This window comes from Atheta coriaria, unplaced genomic scaffold, assembly GCF_025399875.1.
Source record: "Atheta coriaria isolate IRGN ID8LTWV9N9 unplaced genomic scaffold, Caltech_Dcor_3.1 hic_scaffold_7_pilon, whole genome shotgun sequence".
Lineage (NCBI taxonomy): Eukaryota > Metazoa > Arthropoda > Insecta > Coleoptera > Staphylinidae > Dalotia > Dalotia coriaria.
The window spans coordinates 2,178,111-2,198,214 of NW_027045449.1; the positions used below are offsets into that span (position 1 = coordinate 2,178,111).

General features: G+C 41.5%; 4 protein-coding genes across 4 annotated transcripts; 3 read left to right on the top strand and 1 right to left on the bottom strand.

The window, feature by feature from the left end:
• Positions 1-3: 3 nt before the first annotated feature.
• On the top strand, positions 4-1,745 carry LOC135796600 (bifunctional peptidase and (3S)-lysyl hydroxylase Jmjd7-like). The gene is made up of 5 exons (XM_065308686.1): positions 4-139; positions 610-778; positions 832-1,011; positions 1,065-1,228; positions 1,291-1,745. The coding sequence occupies exons 1-5, from the start codon at positions 91-93 to the stop codon at positions 1,722-1,724; spliced, it is 996 nt and encodes a 331-aa protein (XP_065164758.1). The 5' UTR covers positions 4-90; the 3' UTR covers positions 1,725-1,745.
• Positions 1,746-1,828: 83 nt separating this feature from the next.
• Megf8 (multiple EGF like domains 8) lies at positions 1,829-16,724 on the top strand. Its single transcript, XM_065308677.1, is given in 12 exon segments — positions 1,829-4,408; positions 6,816-7,160; positions 8,142-9,231; positions 9,289-9,765; positions 9,828-9,946; positions 9,948-10,093; positions 12,388-13,147; positions 13,213-14,280; positions 14,283-15,189; positions 15,252-15,610; positions 15,675-16,035; positions 16,091-16,724. Coding segments are annotated over 12 exon segments (8,169 nt in total). The 5' UTR covers positions 1,829-2,038; the 3' UTR covers positions 16,258-16,724.
• Positions 10,099-12,313, bottom strand: Spag1 (Spag1 axonemal dynein assembly factor). Its single transcript, XM_065308683.1, has 2 exons — positions 10,482-12,313; positions 10,099-10,417 (listed from the first exon to the last, which is right to left on the bottom strand). Exons 1-2 carry the CDS (start codon positions 12,232-12,234, stop codon positions 10,170-10,172), a joined length of 2,001 nt encoding a protein of 666 aa, XP_065164755.1. The 5' UTR covers positions 12,235-12,313; the 3' UTR covers positions 10,099-10,169.
• Positions 16,725-16,829: 105 nt separating the features above from the next.
• LOC135796593 (pre-mRNA-splicing factor ATP-dependent RNA helicase DHX16-like) lies at positions 16,830-19,803 on the top strand. Its single transcript, XM_065308680.1, is given in 5 exon segments — positions 16,830-17,521; positions 17,524-17,718; positions 17,721-19,032; positions 19,091-19,493; positions 19,557-19,803. Coding segments are annotated over 5 exon segments (2,661 nt in total). The 5' UTR covers positions 16,830-16,995; the 3' UTR covers positions 19,782-19,803.
• Positions 19,804-20,104: the final 301 nt, after the last annotated feature.

Consider the following 20,104-nt stretch of genomic DNA (forward strand, 5'->3'; position numbering starts at 1 on the left):
TAAAACTAATATTAAACAAACAATTACTGAGGTTAAGTAAAAAGATATAAAATCACAGAGTTATTTGTAGTGTGGATTGGAATTAATAGAATGGATAGAATACAGGATGCTTTAACAACATTTAAAGATGAATGTAAAGGTAGGCAAAGTAAACATTAGATACCTCTTTATGTACCTTTTATGCCAGAAGCCAAAAAGATGCAATAGTTTACATGAATATTGTTTATTCGACGCAATATTGTGATCTGAAGTTTCTCAAATAACAAAATAACCTCACTTTGATGTTGTGAGAAACTACCTTTGGATAATAATGATTTATTTATTTATTTAAAACAACAATAAGCTACATTAACAAATCTTATGCAAATAAATTCCATATTAAATTCCAATAACAACTTTTACAATCTTGTACACAAACAAACAAGTTTTTAACACTTTTATTTATTTGGCAGAAGTTTTTAGAATGTAATAAACAAGTTATGCGCAAAATCAACAAACAATTGTTGCTTTTATTGTGATAATTTGATTGTTATAAGATTTAGTAACGTAAAATATTGCATGTTTTAATTATTAATAATTATCTTTAACTTTTTATCTGTTTGCCTTCAGATTTTTTACATTTTAATCTTGAAGTGCCTGTTATTGAATACAATTCGAATGATCCAGACTGGCCGTTAATGTTTAACAGAGATTATGTATCAAAGAATATTCCCGTAAAGATAAAACATGGCTACGATTCAATGGGAGCGTTAAATAAATGGAATATTGAGTATTTATTGTATGTAAACCATTAAACACTACGATTTTGTTCTAAAAACTTTTAAAATTTAGAGAAAAACTATCAAAGAAAGAAGTTATTGTTGCTGTTACACCAAACGGATATGCAGATGGACTTTTAAACATAAAAACAAGCAATAAAATTGAAAAACAACAAGATGATGATGTATTCGTGCTACCTGAAGAAGTAAAAATGTCTTTTGAAGAATTTATCGAAAACATTCAACATCCAAAGTAAGTTTCTTCATTAAAATAATCTAAATACCACTGAATTAAATTGTTTTTAGGCCAAATTACGTTTGTTACATACAAAGACAAGATTCTAATTTCACTGAAGATTTTCCTGAGCTGCGCAACGATGTAGAACAAATAATTTGGGCTCAAAAAGCATTTGGTAAACAACCCGACGCTATAAACTTCTGGATGGGGGATTCACGCGCGATAACAAGCAGTAAGTTATTTTCTAATTTAACTAGTTGTAAATATGTTTACTATGAGCAACTGGAATTTTAGTGCATAAAGATTTCTATGAAAACATTTACTGCGTCATAAGCGGGCATAAAGATTTCATTTTGATACCGCCGACTGATTTGCCACATTTGACCTACAAAAACTTCAAAGTTGCAAAGTATAAAAATGTATCAACAAGTGATTATGACCTGGAACTACAAAAAGATGAAGAAAATAAGGTGAATGAAGTGCCATGGTTGGTGAATGATCCATTGACTGATAAGTTGGACAATGCAAATTTATATCATGTTAGGGTTGAAAAGGGCGAATGTTTGTATTTACCAAGTTTGTGGTTTCATCATGTACGACAGAGTCATGGCTGCATTGCTGTAAATTACTGGTATGATATGGAATTCGACGTTAAATGGTGTTATTATAAACTATTAGAAAAATTATGTAAAATGGAAAATGCTTATGCAACCAAATATACACGATGAAAATATATAGTGGGGTTGGGGATTGGTGTGAGAAATGTCAATGTCAGAAATGACGCTCGTGTTTACAATCCATTAGTGTTTTCGTGCGCGGCGTAACGTGCGGTCGGTCGCTTCCCAGTTTGCTGTGACTACCTCGATCATAATGTCGGTCGTCGGTGCGGCCAGGTAAAAGGTGTGCTTGTAACCTCGAGCAATGCAGCGGTCGACGCGACGACCGCGATGTGTGCGCGCGTGTTTGGCGTAGCGCTTAGTAACGCAGCGCATTCAACTGTTTCATCAACAACAAAAGCGCGCGCGGCTGCCGCGGCGGCAAGATGCGTCCGCACCAGCTGCACGCGCTGCTCGGCATCGTCGTCTGCCTCTTCGTACTCTTCGGCAACGCGGCGGTGGACCTGGTGCCGTGCGACCGGACGCGGCGCGTCTTTGCCGATGCATGGGGCGTTATTACCGACGGCCCGCTGGGCTCCAACTATACACAGGACTCGCACTGCGAGTGGCTTATCAAAGCCCCATCGGCGAAGAAATTCATCACGCTCAGTTTCCGTAGCATGGGCACCGAGTGCTCCTATGACTACGTCTTCGTCTACGACGGCGATTCGTTTCGCTCGCCGTTGCTAGGCAGTTTCAGCGGTAAAACCGAACCGCAGCAGGTGGTGGCCAGCAGTGGCTACATGCTCATCCTGCTCTACAGTGATACCAACTATGTATTAGACGGTTTCCGCGCCGAGTTTTCCATCACGGACTGTCCGAGCAATTGCTCCAGTCACGGACTGTGCCATAACCACAAATGTGTGTGCGAGAGCGGCTGGGGTGGGCGTGATTGCTCAAAGGAAGTGTGTCCGGAGAACTGCGGCACCAATCTGGGACATGGCCGTTGCGAGGCCGGAAAATGTGTGTGCCAGGAGGGTTTTTCCGGGCAGGCTTGTAGTCTCACCGAACGAGACCCGCATGGGAATAGATGGCACTGGCTGTCGCATTCGGAAGGTGGCCTAACTCCGCGCGCCGCTCACAGCGCCGTCTACGTCGAACAAACTGACAGCCTCTACGTATTTGGAGGTTATAATCTGAACAAAATACTCACATCATTAGAAATATACAGTTTTCGCAACTCATCGTGGCTGGACGAACGCGGCCAGCCGATACCAGATCACACATTAGTGAATCCAGTCGATCACAGCTCAATACCAACTTTAATCGATAACGCCGGCCCTGACTGGCAGAAGAAATGGGGATTAACACCCGGCACATCGTTTTTTCGTTCATTTCTCTACATCAACGACAATAGTACACTAGAAAGACGCAAGAGGCCTATGGGCCATCAACCGGAGGTAACCGAGCGCCCTCTACCGAGATACGGCCACGCCGCTTGCGAAGTAAACGAAGGTTTTTTAGTTTTCGGCGGAAAGTTAGCAAACGGCTCGTTATCGAACGATTTATGGCTGTTTAACGTACTCAACTATAAATGGGAGCTACGAGCACAACAGTCGACACTCCAACCGCCACGGTTAACAAGACACAGCCTCACACGGACGAAAAACGACGAAGTTTATTTATTTGGTGGCAGCACCATCGATGGCGAGTTCTCCGCCAAGCTATACATGATCAAACTTGTTTCAGACGGCAGTGAAGAATGGACCGAGATCAAACCCCGCGGGGGTAAAGAATTAGACGTGCGTGTTGTGGCGCATTCAGCTGTTTATCATCCAGCAACAAATTCAATCTTAATCTACGGTGGGATTGTTGCTGGTGTCGCAAGATTTTCCAAACTTTCGGATCGAATGTACGCGTATCAACTGGACCACAAGCATTGGTCCGAGATACATTACATCAGGGACTTTTTACGGGATAGATTCGTGCCCAGGGAGCGCGCATTTCACACAGCGAGTATCCTCGGGAATTATCTGGTTGTCTTCGGTGGGTATTCACATCGTCACAACAAGGAAGAAATCTGTTACGACAATCAAATGTACCTCTATCATCTTGGGTGTCACACATGGGTGAATCCTGACATTCTCGGCGGGAGTAAAGATTCATCTTATCCGAAGCAACAGGGTGTGTTTGCGCATGCGGCGAGTATTCGCAATGGTAATACATTGTTGTTAGTCGGCGGTTACCATGGCAACGTGAATGGTGATTTGCTGGCGTATACCGTGCCGCCGATGATCGCCGCACGCAATGGCGATGATTATGAACCGGAGATATCCTGTCCGCGGCACAAGCATCACTCGGAGTGTTTGGCGGATCCCGAATGCGGATGGTGCGCGTCGGATGAGTCGTGTTATGGGAGGACGGTGGGTGCGAATTGTACCACGAATCTACAGACGACGCGATGTCCGGGCGTGTGTCCAGCGCTCGGGGATTGCCACTCGTGTTTGATTCATGGCCGCACGGATAATTCGAATCGGCAGACGAAGACGGTGGCGCAGAAGTTGGGCCTGTCGCATTGCACGTGGTGCGTGCAGAACGCGCGGTGTCATCACAAGGATGATAATTACGGGGTGTGCGGGTTGCGCGATGATAGTCCCGGGCATGTGAAAGGGTGGTGGGGGTCGCAGGGCACCGAGGTGGATAATGCGGACAAGTGTCGCGAGGAGGATAAGCGACCCGGGTTGACTTTTATCAAGTACTATCATCCGGTGAACTTTTCGCAGCCGGATTATGTTTCAATTATTAATGCAACAACGGTAAGTAATCGTAGAAGTGGTGGGGAAGTGTTTTTTTGGTAGAGTAGCAAAAAAAATTGAAAATTTGTTTTTTGGTTTGTTTTATTTAAAAATTGATTTTTTATTAATTTTGAATGAATTTTGTCTTCAAATTACCCTGTAGTTTGGTTTTAACGTTATTCAATTTAACGACAATCTCGTAAATGGTGAATTTTGTATAAGTTGGTTGGTTTATTCTTATTTCCTCTACGATGAAAAATTGCAGAGATTGCATTTTATATAAAATTTTTATATTTTATTTCAATATTATTCCGAAAATATTAAATATTTGCTTTATGATTTGTTGTAAAGTAGAAATTATGACAATTAAATATTTATGTCTTAATTATACTCGAGCGGCGGTAATTTTCACAGATTTATTATGTTTGATAAGCTTTTATTGCTTTCCAGTGGTTAATTACGTTTAAATGAGGCTTATTTCCTGTTTTGCATTTGTGTTTCACCTTAAAATTGCTCGTCAAAATGTATTTTCAGTCGAAATTGCTGGAATTGTCAAAACAAGCATAATTTAACTTTGGGTAAAGAATTTTTTGCTCAATTATATGTTAGGGAACAGTAATCAATATAATTAACAACAAACGTGATACCACTAAACATAAAAATTTTATTCGATATAATATTGCAACGTAAAATATCAATAATTTAAAGCAATAATAGTGTATTAAGTATCAATTGACTAAACGGAGACTTTACTCACGAGATTGATTAAGTTTAAGCAATCAAGTGCTTAACAACGTTTAGCCACGTGATGATTACGCTATTTTTTCTATTTCTACTCTAGTTCCAGGTTAGTTTTTGTATTTCAACTTTTTGTTTTAAGTCATCGGAATTTGCTCGCACACTTCTACAAAATGTGAGGTTATAAATACCATACTACACGCCGGGTCATGTGACACGTCCGGAGATATCGTGCCGCTCCGACACGAACAGCAGCAGCGCCTCCTTTGACGTGTTTGACAGACGTCACATGATATTTCATACAGTTTTGTACTGCTCTGTAGACAAATGCGCAGGCGCAAGCTCCATCCCGTAAATAATGCCCGTAGATAATAGATATTACTCACAGCTTGCCCGTCCGTATATAAAACACAACTTTTTGTGTCTAAAAACCGTGGAAACATAATATTTTGGTCAATATTACAACTATGCCGGCAAAAAGTTTTCCGCTGACAAATAACGATCGATAATTTCAAAATGACACAATTTATTATTGACTCGAACAATTCTCATGCTCATGCTTCGTTCGCATTAGTGTTTAACATACTTCTTACATGATGAACATGATTTATTTGTTTTGCGCTGGCGGCGGATGAGCGATGGCGCAAACATGGGTGTAAAAATAAAACAAAACCCGATCGGAATGGCGACAATGTTTTGCATTTGCATACAAATTTGAACGCGCCGCGTTATCACCGGCAAAACTATGCTAAATGCGTCTCGCGGCAATAAAAATGCTTGCATTAACGCAACGAGACATGCTAATCATTGTAATTTGTTAATAATTTTGCATAATTGTCCCACTTGTATAGTCTCGCCATCGGTGATTGTTGATTTAACAAAAAAACTTCACATTATGACAAAATTTGTATAATTTTGTTGGTTTAGATTAATTTCTTCTGTGTAACGACGAAAAATATTTTAATTTCTAGCAATTATGAGCTAGAATATTTTTTAAAGACATGACATCGATGGTAACATTTGAAATATTGTTGTAATTATGCAACCCAACATACATACAAATTGCAATGCAAATTTCTATAACTTAAGCACGATTTTTCAGCTAATTTGTTGGGGTGCACGTTGCGTTACTACAAAATCATTTAAACATAACACAAGTGAATACAACTGAACGACGCGGAATTCATATTTAGACTTCAGGAAATATTTACCGGCATTTTTATTAAAATACTAGCTGTTGCCCGCGACTTCGTTCCGGCAGTGTTTAATAAAAATGTAATTCGTTTTTACTCTCTTGTTCTAGACATACTCGTAGTAAGAGTCAATTCTATCAATAAGATTAGCAATTTTAATTTAAAGAAATTAATTATATAAAGTTTTGTCAATAATGCACTTCAGCGCGCCATCTCGAATTCAACTATTTAACTATAACTATGATTGAATCTCAATGTCAAATTTTATTCTATAGAAAAGAGCTGTTTTGAGGATTTTCCCGGCAATTATTCGAATTTTTCTCACCTTTTAAACCTTCCCTAGACCTCCACGAATAATTCAAGACCAAGATAAGATAAATCCGTTCAGCCGTTCTCGAGTTTTAGCGAGACTAACGAACAGCAATTCATTTATATATATATATATATATATAGATTTAATTAATATATGTTATAAAACGTTATTAATTTAATTTCAGGTGGATTTCAACAGCCCCTCGAATCCAATTCTCAAAAGCAACTCATCGGGTGGCAAAATGGTGGCGCGTTTGATCGGCTTCCTGCGCCCATCGAGCGATTGGCACGAAATGCTCACCGTCTGCATATCGCACTGCAATGCCACGCTGCGCATTGCCGATCTGCAGATCGCGAACGTGACGGCCGCCCAGGCGCACTGCGAGACCAAGTCGTGGCCGACGATTCGAGAGTCCGACCGCGTCGCCGTCGACTTTGAGTCGCGCAAGAGCGTCAGCACGGGCGCTTACAACACGCACCAGCAGAGCAAGATGGAGTTGCATCATCACAAGCTCAAGGAGACGCAAAAGGTACGGCGGTAGTTTAACATAACTAGTTAACATAGTTAACGTGCGACGTTGCGACATTGATTGCGTCGTAAACAATCGCGCACATCGCTTTTGGGGGAATTTATTATGCACGAGTGCATGCCAGCAGAAAATTGAGAGTTGTTTGTCTCTAAACTACACACAATCTGATTGGGTTCGAGACTCGACGCGATAAATTAATTGCACGACGGCGTGACTTTGAACTGCGCTTGAAAAAAACAAACAAAAAATGGAAGAAAAAAGAAAGTTTTGTTGTAAATATCAATATTGTCAATATAATGGACAATAATATTGATGATAGAGAGGTTAATATAGGTTATGTCGATAAATTTATACAATTTATAAGTTAAAAATCATTTTTATTATCTTTATTTATTGGATAATCAGAAATTTTGAAAGAAAATCCGAATTAGGTTATGTTTCTTGACACAATTGACATATTAGACAGAAAATAATCTAGGTTATGTCAGTGTGGCTACTCCATGTGAATTTAAATGACTGATTTAAAAAAAAATTCGAAAATTTAATGAAAAAACATTTTTTAAATTAAAAAAATAAATATGTGTGTTTTTAGCGATAATAAATATCGCGTATTTTTTGTAATTTGTGTCATAAATGCAACCGCTGATAGTAAGTAATATTTAAGTCGCAATTAAAATTAATTTGAATACATTGTGTGTGTCTGCGCTGCGCGCTTGCTTTTTACGCTCCGCCGATTTTCATTCACACGCACGCAATTTGCGTGATGATTGCGCGCGCGCGGTGGCGGCCCCGCGAAATGCAATCAAAAGCGAATTATCGCGGTGGCCTTTTGCGCATACATACATTCAACATGTTGTCGTCCATCGCCGGCACAAAACGTGAAAATCGTTACGTAAACAATCCACGAGCACGAATTTAATAGCCAACTTGTTACATTTGCATCCAAACTACGAGTATAATGTATTTTTATGCTTTTTCTAGGTTTTCACATTCGAATATCTCGAACCGTACTCAAACGGCACGTGTACGCAATACACGAATTGCCTCCACTGCTTGACAGACTCCGAATGCGGCTGGTGTGATGCGAGCAACACGTGCGTTTCGCGTGCGTTGAACGAAAGTAGTTCTTGTCTCTCCACCGATGGCGAATGGCGTTACCTGACGCTGCAACCGAGCGCATGCTCCAACTGCTCCAATTACATATCATGCGAGAGTTGTGTGAATACAGGCCTCTGCGAATGGTGGATTGAAGAAGCGAGGTGCTCACGAAGAGGATTGTCGAATGATTCCGCCGTGGCGTTGGAACAATGTCCAATACCATGTTACAAACGAGATAATTGCAGTACATGCCTGGAACAACGAGGGCGATGTGTGTGGTGTGAAGCCACACAGCAATGTTTCAGCTTTTCGGTGTACACAAGCGAGTATCAATTTGGTTTGTGTCGCGAATGGCTGGATCAAGTCTTTCCGCTTGTCAGCACCACGCAAGAACACGGTTTGATTTCGAATGTGAAGCCGCAGGAACAATGCAAGAGTTGTTCACATCATCAGAATTGCTCGACGTGTTTGAATTCGTTGAGTTGTGGCTGGTGTTACAACTCATCGAATCCGATTTCGGGGCAATGCGTTAAGGGTGACTTTAATAATCCGCACGTGAATTGTACAGAAGTGTTGGGAGTATCGCATGCGCGATGGGCGTATGCGCAATGCCCGGATGTGGATGAATGTGGGCTGGGATTGCATGATTGTCATGCGCAGGCGATTTGCACCAATACGGATGGCTCGTATAGTTGTCACTGTAGGCGTGGGTTTATTGGAGATGGCAGGTTGAAATGCGAACGCACCTGTTATGATATCTGTGTGCATGGTGTGTGCGAGGGTGAGCCGCATTACAAGTGTAAATGTGATCTCGGCTGGACGGGGGATAACTGCTCGTTGAATTGTGGGTGTAATAATCATTCCAATTGTCCGCAAGGCGTGGGTATCTGCGAGGAGTGTCAGGAGTGGACTGAAGGAGAGTTTTGTGAGTTTTGTAAAGCGGGAAGTTATGGAAACGCCACTACTGATCAAGGTAATGTTTCTTAACCTAAAAAAATAATAAAATTAATTTTTTAAAAACAATTTTTAGGTTGTAAACAGTGTGAATGCAATGGACACGGTGATAAATCCGAAGGAGAGTGTGATATTGTCACCGGCGTGTGTTATTGCAAGGATAACACCGAAGGAGATCAATGCGAACGGTGTAAAACGAATTATTATGGTGATCCACGTAATGGCCGACAGTGTTACTACCAATGCGAGGCCAGAGGAATGCTCACTGGTTCACAAGGTCAAGGGATAAGTTCTAGGCAAGCGTATAGCGCCCCCTGGGGTGGTCCACCAACGCGTGAATGTCTCTGGATAATCAATCCGAAAATAGACGATGGTTTGCCTATTATTCAACTGCAAATCAACGCGTCTGATTTGAATATAACCTGCGGAGAGAATGCTGTTTATGTGTATGACGGGTTGCCGGAGTTGGTGGACATGGGCAGTCAGAGTGCGCTTTCGGCGGCATTTTGTAATGAGGACGCTGCGGCCAGCGCCATTATCGAATCGCGAACAGGTACGGTGTATAAATAAAACATGAAATGATAAAATAAAATTTACGATTTTTTAATTCTCTAGGTCAGTTAACTGTGCATTATAAACAAGGCCTGCCTGGAGAGGGTTTCAACGCCATGTATGCAGTGATCCAATGCGAGAATTGTCATTGGCCACGACATTGTAAGAACGGCATGTGTGTTCTGTGAAGATGGTCTAGTTGGGTCCGATTGTTCAGTGGAGGTGTGCCCGAAAAACTGCAGCGCGTCTTTGCATCAAGGACAATGCGACACAGCGTACGGTAGATGTCTCTGCAATACTACATTCGGCGGAAGCGCCTGCGACATCGGGTACGTGAATTTAACTGGTTTTATTTATAAAGCATACCAAAATACACACATACACATGATATTGATGGCGATTATGTTATAAATACTTGTTTTTTACGTGTTCCGGTAATGGTGTGCCGTGTTGCTCGAGGAATTCAAACAAACTGCGTATTTTGTACTTGTCGGCGGAGGTTATGAAGAGCGAAACGACTCTGAACCGTGGCAGCTCGGCCATGTTTGTTAGAATAGCGCGCACGCGTTCTACTTCGTGCGGTACGCTGAAATGTAGGTATAACGTGCGCAGAATGTCAGTCAACATGGTGCCATCCAGTTTATAACCTATAACTATAACATTATTATGTTAGTAATACATTGGGATGATAAATTTTGGGGTTAGGTTGAGATTTACCTTCATTAAGATGGTTTTCATCAATGTTTTGCAAAACTTTGGCGTGTTTAACGTAGGAATCATCCCGTTGAACAGCCAACCATGCTCGCAGGAAAGAAAATGGCGTCTCGATGCCACTAGTTAGGTTATTTTCCGTATTGTTATTGTTTAAATGCGGTTCACCACTGCCGCCATCTTCAACTTCCTGGATTTGATTGTTATTGTTCAAATCATCAATCATCTTTTCGGATTTATTATTATTATCTAATAAATCAACTTCTGCAGAATTCTCGCATATGTCTATATCAATAGCTGAATCAGTTTCTATTTCTGTATCATTTGGCAGTTCTGTAATCTCCACCGTGGATTTTTTTGTTTTTTCTTGTGCATAATACATAATCCTCTGGTTGATGTCATTCAAAGTCGTTGTATTCCGACAGTCATTATGATTCAAATTATGATTGTTTTCATAAGGTTCTTCAGACTCTTCATCGCTGTCATCCGGATGACACATATACATCATCTGCGGCTTGTTATACAACATATACTGCGCACGCTTGATTATTTCGGGGTTTTTATCCTCCAACACAACATAATATGGCTCACGCATATGGCTAGGACCCGGAATCGGTACCAATACAGGCGATTCATTTGATTTGTTTGTGTTTGCACGACATTGTGACTTTTTCAGGATAGATTTACGTTTTGGTTTACTTTGATTTGGCGCTGCACTGGAAATTTCCGTGATTTTCATTCGAGTTTTACCGCCAGACGCGTGCGCATGCTTTGATTTCACCGTGTTGAGAAGATTCTGCGCGTTCTCGTGGTTGGGATCCAAGTAAATGATCTTTTCTAAATGTTGAATTGCGTCTTGATACAGGCAGCATGCGTTTAAACTTTGTGCCAATCTCATGAGTGCTTTGACATTATTCGGATTGTGTGTCAAAACTGATTGACAGTCAGCCATTGCCAACTGGTATTCCTGTAGCATAATGTAAACTTGCGCGCGGTTATTGTATGCTTCTATTGATGGATGCATATTGATGCTATTGGTATAGCATTCAAGAGCTTCTTTATACTCGGCTGATTTGTAATATTCGTTTCCTTTGAGTCGTTCTTGATTGGATTGTATACTGGCTTCTGTTTCATTGTAACAGTTTTCAAATTTGACTTCTTTTTTTGTGAGTTTTTCTTGTTTCTCTTGCTGTTGATGCTTTTTCTGAAGTTGTTCGGTTTCCAAATCCATTTTGAGTATTTCTGTGTCAGGATCATACTTATCCCATGAAGCATAATCAGTTGCTTTTATTCTATTTGATTTATTTTCCACTGTAGTATTCTCTATGTTTCTTGTCTGTCTAACTTCCGGAATGCTTTGCGGAATGTTGACGGATTTTTTGAACTTACCAAGTTCGGTGTCATTCTGCGATGCGTTCTGGACGAAAATATCGATTTCGTTCTCCAGCTCCGTTTTACTTTTGATATCTAATTCGTGTTTGTCTACAACGGCAGTCACTTTTCGTATAAACTTGCTCGTCGGTTTGATGAGACTCAGACGCTCCTCGGTCGCAGTCATTAATTGCGGATAGTAACCTTCCTCCCCGCTTTGGAGGATGTGCAGGATGCGCTCCAATTCTTTCCCGTCCGTGCATTTCTCCACGTAGGCAAAGTCTAGATGCGCGATTGGTATGTCGTACTTTCTCAGTAGTGAGTCCCTCGACTCGACCCGGCTGGGTAGCGGGGTATCCTCCGTCTCCGAACCCGGTGGAAGCTGCATGCTGGTCGGGACGCGCCTCGAACGAAATCAGCGAACGAACCGAAATGCACTCAGTCAAATACTCTAACATATAAACTTGTTTATTGCGTTACCATAGCAACACCAATCACCATGGCAACATGCAAATATATTGATTTTTGATTTTGTTTCCAGCGTTGACGAACACCACCTTCTCTTTACCGAATTATTCAACACGCGAAACCTTGCCGATCATTTGGAACACCTTCGAAAAACCCTACCACGTTTTGGTCATTCCTTATCCTCGGATCGTAGAGGTTCCCTTTGGATGTTCGGCGGGTATTCATTATCTCATGGTCCCCTGAATGATATCCGTCTTTTTGATACCCGCAATAGTACCTGGATGCAAGTTACAGTTGATTCTACAGCAGATGCAAAAATGCCTTTCGGGAGATATTTCCATGGCGCAGATATTATGCATTCGAAACAATCGATTTTTGTTTTTGGGGGATTGACCAAACAAACGAAACAAAACACCAAACGCACCCTCAATGATTTCTGGCAGTTTGATATACAGAATCAGCGGTGGAATGAAATAGAACGAGTTGGACTATGGCCGCCTGTAGTTTCAGGGCATACTCTGACTTCTTACAGGAATCAAACTCTAGAAAGTTTGATTTTGATTGGTGGGGTTAGTCCAGAGTCGGGATTTTTGAGTGATGTATGGGAGTTTCGTTTAGATGGAGAGGTGTGGTCCAAGTGGCAAACAAGAGGTGCAGGCCCACTTGGTATCTTTGGTCATACAACTGTATTCTATGCAAAGAGCAATAGTCTGTATGTTTTTGGAGGTTATCGGTATGACCATCAAGAATCACATTTATCAGACGTATTGTATGTTTTAAACTACGATACGAAAACCTGGACTAACCTAAATGCATTCGCGACATCTATCTTGGTAAGTTTAACCTTAACCTCAAAACAAAAAGTTAGGTTATGTTAATGTGATTTATATTATTACAGCCTGGAAAACGTTTTCTACACTCAGCAGTAACAACAGACACACATATGTTGATCCTAGGTGGACGTCTCTCACCGTGGAACATCTCCGACACTTTATACGCGTATTCATATTCTTGTAATCAATGGATTAATTTAATCACAGATGGCGTTAAGTTTGTTGGTCCGCTACCAAGTCAAACTTACGCGCAAGCAATGACAATCGAACCTGAAGGCGATGATGCTTACGTCATTGGCGGATGGGGTAACGGTGCTCAATCTTCAGTCCTCCGCATAAAACTACCCTTTGATTTGTGTACCCTCTGGCCCAATAAAGACAGATGTCTGCGCATACCAGGCTGCGCACACTGCGCTGAGAAATACGAGGATCAAATCGTCGAGGAACATTGCTACAGCCACGGTAATAAGTGTCCACTGGTAGACAAGCTCAACCGCACTAAGAATGAGAACAAAGGTAGGATATGCGAAGCGCCAATCATGATTGATAATTGCGCAATGCTTACCGATTGCACAACGTGTACACAAGTCGCCGGCTGCACTTACTGTAACTACATGTGCAGTTCGAACAAAACCTGCACGGGTCCCATTGCGGAGAATCCAATTCAATGCGCGTATAATGCCTGCCTGGCCACGGATTGCATTCAGTGCCATCAGATACCCAACTGTGATTGGTCCTATACGAAATCCAAATGCGTCTCGGTGAATAATAATCTCGAACGGAATATTGTCACGAACTGTGCGCCATCTTGTAATTATTATAAGTCATGCAGTGAATGTTTAGAAGCGAGTGATTGTCATTGGTCGACACAGCTGGATGAATGTATCTCGAGCTCATATCAGAAGTTGTATTGTGCTGGGGGTGTATGCGGGTTAGTTCTACAACCTGACGATAGGGAGTATTGTCCGGAGCCGTGCTCATCACTGACGCAATGCTCAAGTTGTCTGCGTCACGCTCATTGCGGCTGGTGTGCCGCTCCAGGTAACAATGGCACTGGAATCTGCACGGAAGGATCAAATGAACGACCAATGCATGGTACTTGTGATGAAATACCAGCGCTGGATAAACTCAGCACCCCTTAGATCTATTAGACACCGAGGAGAACTCAACTTATTCATGGTATTATGTAAAATGTCCCCCGGAGAATGAGTGTTTGAATAATCATCACACTTGTAACCCGGTATCGGAAAGATGTGAGGATCTCGAAGAGGGTTATGAGTGTGTTTGTGGGCTGGGGTACAAAGCAGGTCCGAATGGTTGTGAACCAGTATGTCTCCAAGGCTGTGTGCGTGGACAATGCGTAGAACCCAATAAATGTAAGTGTGATTTCGGCTACGTCGGCGCCAACTGCAGCATTCAATGTCAGTGTAATGGACATGCGAATTGCGAAGGTCCCGATAAGTTGGATATGTGTTTAGAGTGTCATAATAATACGATGGGGGCGCAGTGCGAGAAGTGTAAGCCCCTGTTTGTGGGCGATCCGTCCGATGGTGGGCACTGCGTGCCTTGTCTGGAATATTGTTATGGTCACAGCCGCATTTGTTTAGACAATTCGACTGAGATTGATATTGCTGATTATGATGAGAATGATCTGATTGAGATGTTGGTGGAGGGGCCCAAGGATTCCGCGCGGTGTTTGTGGTGCGCGAACAAAACCACTGGGTCAAGGTGTCAGGAATGTATCGCGGGGAACTTTCGTGGAATGGAGGAGTACAAGTTACCATGTCGGCCATGTGACTGTCATGGCCACGGGGATACCTGTGATCCGATTACGGGCGAGAAGTGTAATTGTAAGAATAACACCGAGAGTGAGGTGTGCTCAGCGGGTGCGTCGGTGAAGAACAGCGCGCAACAGCAGCCATGTTGGATGTTGCAGTGTTCGAAGTGTAAGGAGGGTTATCTAGGTATACCGAAACAAGGGCATCAGTGTTATAAGCAAATGAATATGGATTTTAAAATGTGTTTTGATGCAAAACCAATTGGTAAGATATACATAACCTCAAATTAACTCTATTGAACTTAATATTTTGTTGATGTGTTGCAGATGAATGTAAAATTAAACCGAAACCACTCCACCCCGGGGAGATGGTTTTCTTTGTGATACAACCCCGTTATATGAACGTGGATATCCGTGTGATCATCGACGTGACCCAGGGGAAGCTCAATGTGTTTATGAGCACTCACGATAACACCTATGTGGTGTACCCGAATCAAACAACCGGTATGCAAGAGATCGACCTGGATCCACAGTATGCGCCGTGGGAGAATGGGACTTTCCGCACGGAGGATGTGCTGCTTGAGAAGGACGCGCTGGGTCTGCGGTCGTATATTACCGTCAAGCAGACCAAGACGATGCTGGCTGTGCGTGGCCTTAAGGATCGTTTAGTCATTACGTTACCAGAGGTAATGTCACACAATAACATCACTTTTATTCGTGTTAATTAATTCTTTAAAAATAAAATAATAGGAACATCACACATTGGAGACGACTAGGTTCTACCTGGTGCTTCAGAGTGTGGAGCCGGCAGACACGGACAAGAAGGTTGCCTATGGAATTGTGTTCTTCAAGCAGGACCAGCTCCATATTGACTTGTTCGTCTTCTTTTCGGTGTTCTTTTCTTGCTTCTTTTTATTCCTGGCTGCGTGTGTTGTCGCATGGAAGGCGAAACAAGCGGCGGATGTAAGACGTGCACGGCGACGCCATCACGTCGAGATGTTGCACATGGCGAAGCGGCCATTTGCAACCGTCACGCTGCACATGGCGCATCGCAGCAAACCTAGACATAATGCGCACTACGATCTCCGTCCGATCGCCATTGAACCCACAGGTAATTTATTCAAACATAACCTAAAAAAGAAATATTAATGATTTTATTTGTTTAGATGATGGTTTGGCAGCCGTCGCAACAGTCTTTGTCAGCCTGCCAGGAGGACAAAGCGCAAATGTGAAACTAGCGCTAGCGTCCTCACTCATCCTGCTAGCGCGGCAATTCCCCACCGGGCGTACATTCCTGCGGAGGCGCTCCACTCATGCCGCCCCACCGACCTAGGTCCTCATTGCTGTATCGTCTAACTCATAAGTCATCCTTTTGACACAACATGAATGAAAGAAAAACACACAAAAAACGAAAATACTCGACAAATTTTACTCGTTACTATTATCTCTCTACTCGATTATATTTAAACGATATGTACCTACATGTTTTATATGTTATAGATATATGTTTTATTTATAAAAAATAATTTTAATCATGGCGCGAGGGTCGCGAAGAGAACAGAGGTGGAATCTCAACAACTCATCAGCTCATTGACAAATTGACAAATAGATATTGATTTCCAAAGGTGCAGTTACAGATTAGGAAGATAATTAATTGTTTATTGTACATTCAGCAACAGTTTGACAACAAAAACTTGTGATTTTATTGTTATACGGGTGAACAAACTGACAAAACGGAACGGAAATGTAATTGATACGCAAATTATACAGAAATACTCGAAATCTATGTTGAAAACAAAATACCTAGGGTTTTTCTTGCGATAGTTTAGAATTCTAACCTGAAAATTCATTATTTTGCTTTATTTTGAATTTAAAACACCCTGTATTGTAGTCCGTGATGTTTTGTTGGTTTGAATTTAAAGGTTATGTTATACGCAGTCGGTTTGTAAACGTTGAGTGAGAAGATGCGTAAAATTGTTATAAACCACGATATAATTTAATTTAACAACTTGTGAATGTTAAAGCATTTAAAAAACTACTTGTTTAATGTTGTTACATCAAAATATTAACAATGAGTAAGCCAGCAAAACGAAGTAAAAGATACCAAACAAGTTCAGACTCAGACAGCGCAGAAGATGAACGAAAACGAGACTTAAAAGAACGTGACGAGTTCGCAGAACGTTTAAAACAACGCGATGCAGGAAAAACTCGTAATATTGTTCATGCCTCAGAACGTAAGGCTTACGAAGAGGCTGCGAAACGCCTCAAACTGGAGGCAGAAGACCGCGACAAAATGATACCGAAACTTCGTATAGAATCACGTCGAAGATATCTAGAAAAACGCAAAGATGACAAGCTGCAAGAGCTTGAAGAAGACATAAAAGACGATGAATTCCTCTTTGAAGACGACGTTCTCACGCAGAGAGAAAAGAAAGAACGCGAACATAAGAAACAACTGTTAAAATTAGCACAGGAACATGAACAAGCCAGAGAATTAGAACGCGTTCAACGATATCACATGCCACAGGACATGGGAAAAGGTTCCACGTCTGAATATATCGAAGTAGATGAAGTTGAAAAACTCCCACAGTCTGAGCAGAAAAATGGGAGAAAGAACAAATGGCAAGCGCGGTTTTTTCCTTCGGTGCGAAGCAGAAAAAGAAAGAAAACGATGACTATGAGTTACTACTAGCGGATCAAATCGAATTCATTCAAGCGTTGAAACTACCCGGAACAAAACAAGAAGAAAAACCTATTACCGAAGCAGAACGTAAAGCGTTAAGTATACAAGAAACAAAAAAAGTTTACCAGTGTATCCATTCCGCGATGATTTAATTCAAGCCGTCCGTGAACACCAGGTTTTAATCATAGAGGGCGAGACTGGTTCGGGTAAAACAACACAAATCCCGCAATACTTACATGAGGCAGGGTTTACCGAAGACGGTAAGAAAATCGGTTGTACGCAGCCGCGGCGCGTGGCGGCCATGTCGGTTGCGTCTCGAGTCGCACAAGAAATGTCTGTCAAACTAGGCAATGAAGTAGGTTATGCAATTCGATTCGAAGATTGCACATCAGAGCGGACTATAATTAAATACATGACGGACGGAACACTACACAGAGAATTCTTATCAGAACCTGATTTACAATCGTACAGTGTGATGATTATTGATGAAGCGCACGAAAGAACATTACACACTGATATATTATTCGGTTTAGTAAAAGATATTTCCAGATTTCGACCGGATTTAAAACTGTTGATATCGAGTGCCACGTTGGATGCGCAGAAGTTTTCGGATTTTTTCGATGATGCGCCGATTTTTCGCATACCAGGCCGGAGATTCCCCGTGGATATTTACTACACCAAAGCACCGGAGGCGGATTATATCGACGCATGCGTAGTATCCGTGTTGCAGATTCACGCGACGCAACCACTCGGCGATATTCTAGTCTTCCTCACTGGTCAGGAAGAAATAGAAACTTGTCAGGAACTTCTACAGGATCGTGTGCGTCGTTTGGGGTCCAAGGTTAAAGAATTGATCATTCTACCTGTTTATGCCAACCTTCCGAGTGATATGCAAGCGAAAATCTTTGATCCCACACCTCCGGGCGCACGAAAAGTTGTTTTAGCTACCAATATCGCTGAAACATCCCTCACGATAGATAATATCATATATGTTATTGATCCAGGCTTTGCGAAACAGAATCATTTTAATTCACGCACTGGTATGGAGAGTTTAATGGTGGTGCCTATCTCGAAAGCGTCAGCCAATCAGAGAGCAGGACGCGCGGGGCGAGTTGCGCCTGGGAAATGTTTCCGTTTGTACACTGCGTGGAGTTATAAACACGAATTGGAAGATAATACAGTTCCGGAGATTCAGAGGATTAATTTAGGCAATGCTGTTTTGATGTTGAAAGCATTAGGTATTACTGATTTGGTTCATTTTGATTTCTTGGATCCGCCACCGCATGAGACTTTAGTTTTGGCTTTGGAGCAGTTGTATGCGTTAGGCGCGTTGAATCATCACGGTGAATTGACTAAACTTGGAAGAAGAATGGCGGAGTTTCCGGTTGATCCGATGATGGCGAAAATGTTACTTGCAGCTGAAAAGTAAGGATTTTTAGGTTAGATTTTTATTAATTTGATGTTTTTAATGTGTTTATTGTAGATATAAATGTGCAGAGGAAGTTGTGACAATTTCCGCCATGTTGTCCGTGAATGGAGCGATTTTTTACCGTCCGAAGGATAAAATCATCCATGCTGACACCGCACGTAGGAATTTTAATCATATAAACGGTGATCATCTTTCGTTATTGAATGTTTACAATGAATGGCGTGATTCTGACTATTCTACACAATGGTGTTATGAAAATTTCATACAATATCGTTCTATGAAACGTGCGAGGGATGTTCGTGAACAACTCGTTGGACTTATGCAGCGTGTTGAGATTGAGATGGTTTCGAACGTTACTGAAACAGATAATATTCGGAAATCGATTACTTCTGGGTATTTTTATCACATTGCGAGGCTTTCTAAGTCTGGGAGTTATAAAACTGTCAAACATAATCAGGTAATGTTTAATTTTAAAGAAATAATGTAAAATATTTAATGTTTTGTTGTTTTTTGTTTATAGAGTGTTACAATTCATCCAAACAGCGCTTTATTTGAAGATTTACCTCGTTGGGTTTTGTATCATGAGTTGGTGTTTACAACTAAAGAGTTTATGCGATGTGTGATTGAAATCGAAAGCAAATGGCTGCTGGAAGTCGCACCGCATTATTACAAAGCGAAAGAGTTGGAGGATTCGACGAATAAAAAGATGCCTAAAGTGTTAGGCAGAGCTACGAGGACTGATTAATTAAATTTGTATATTTTCAGAATCTTACTCTGATTTTATCTGTTTCCCATTTGTTGAATTTGTGTATATCTGGTTGCCTAGGTTAGATATCTGCAGCGACGCCATCGATGATGCACGATGATAGCCGATCGTCGGCGCTTATCTTTTTCAAGTTTGGAACAAACAAACATTGTTCAAGTGCAAGTGGTGTGCGAGCTGTGTCCGTTGGCTGAATCTTGCAGAATAAACCAATTAAAAGGTAAGATTTATTCTTACAATCGTACATTACGTATTGTACATGTCCACGTATAGTTCCCAGAGTAGTTTGCGGATAGTTTACGATT

Coding starts and splice junctions, on each gene's coding strand:
- LOC135796600 (XM_065308686.1), top strand. CDS start 91: ATGGATAGAATACAGGATGCTTTAACAACATTTAAAGATGAATGTAAA. Junction 140..609: donor ATTTAAAGATGAATGTAAAG/GTAGGCAAAGTA, acceptor GTTTGCCTTCAG/ATTTTTTACATTTTAATCTT. Junction 779..831: donor TGGAATATTGAGTATTTATT/GTATGTAAACCA, acceptor TTTAAAATTTAG/AGAAAAACTATCAAAGAAAG.
- Spag1 (XM_065308683.1), bottom strand. CDS start 12,234: ATGCAGCTTCCACCGGGTTCGGAGACGGAGGATACCCCGCTACCCAGC. Junction 10,418..10,481: donor TGAAAACCATCTTAATGAAG/GTAAATCTCAAC, acceptor ATAATGTTATAG/TTATAGGTTATAAACTGGAT.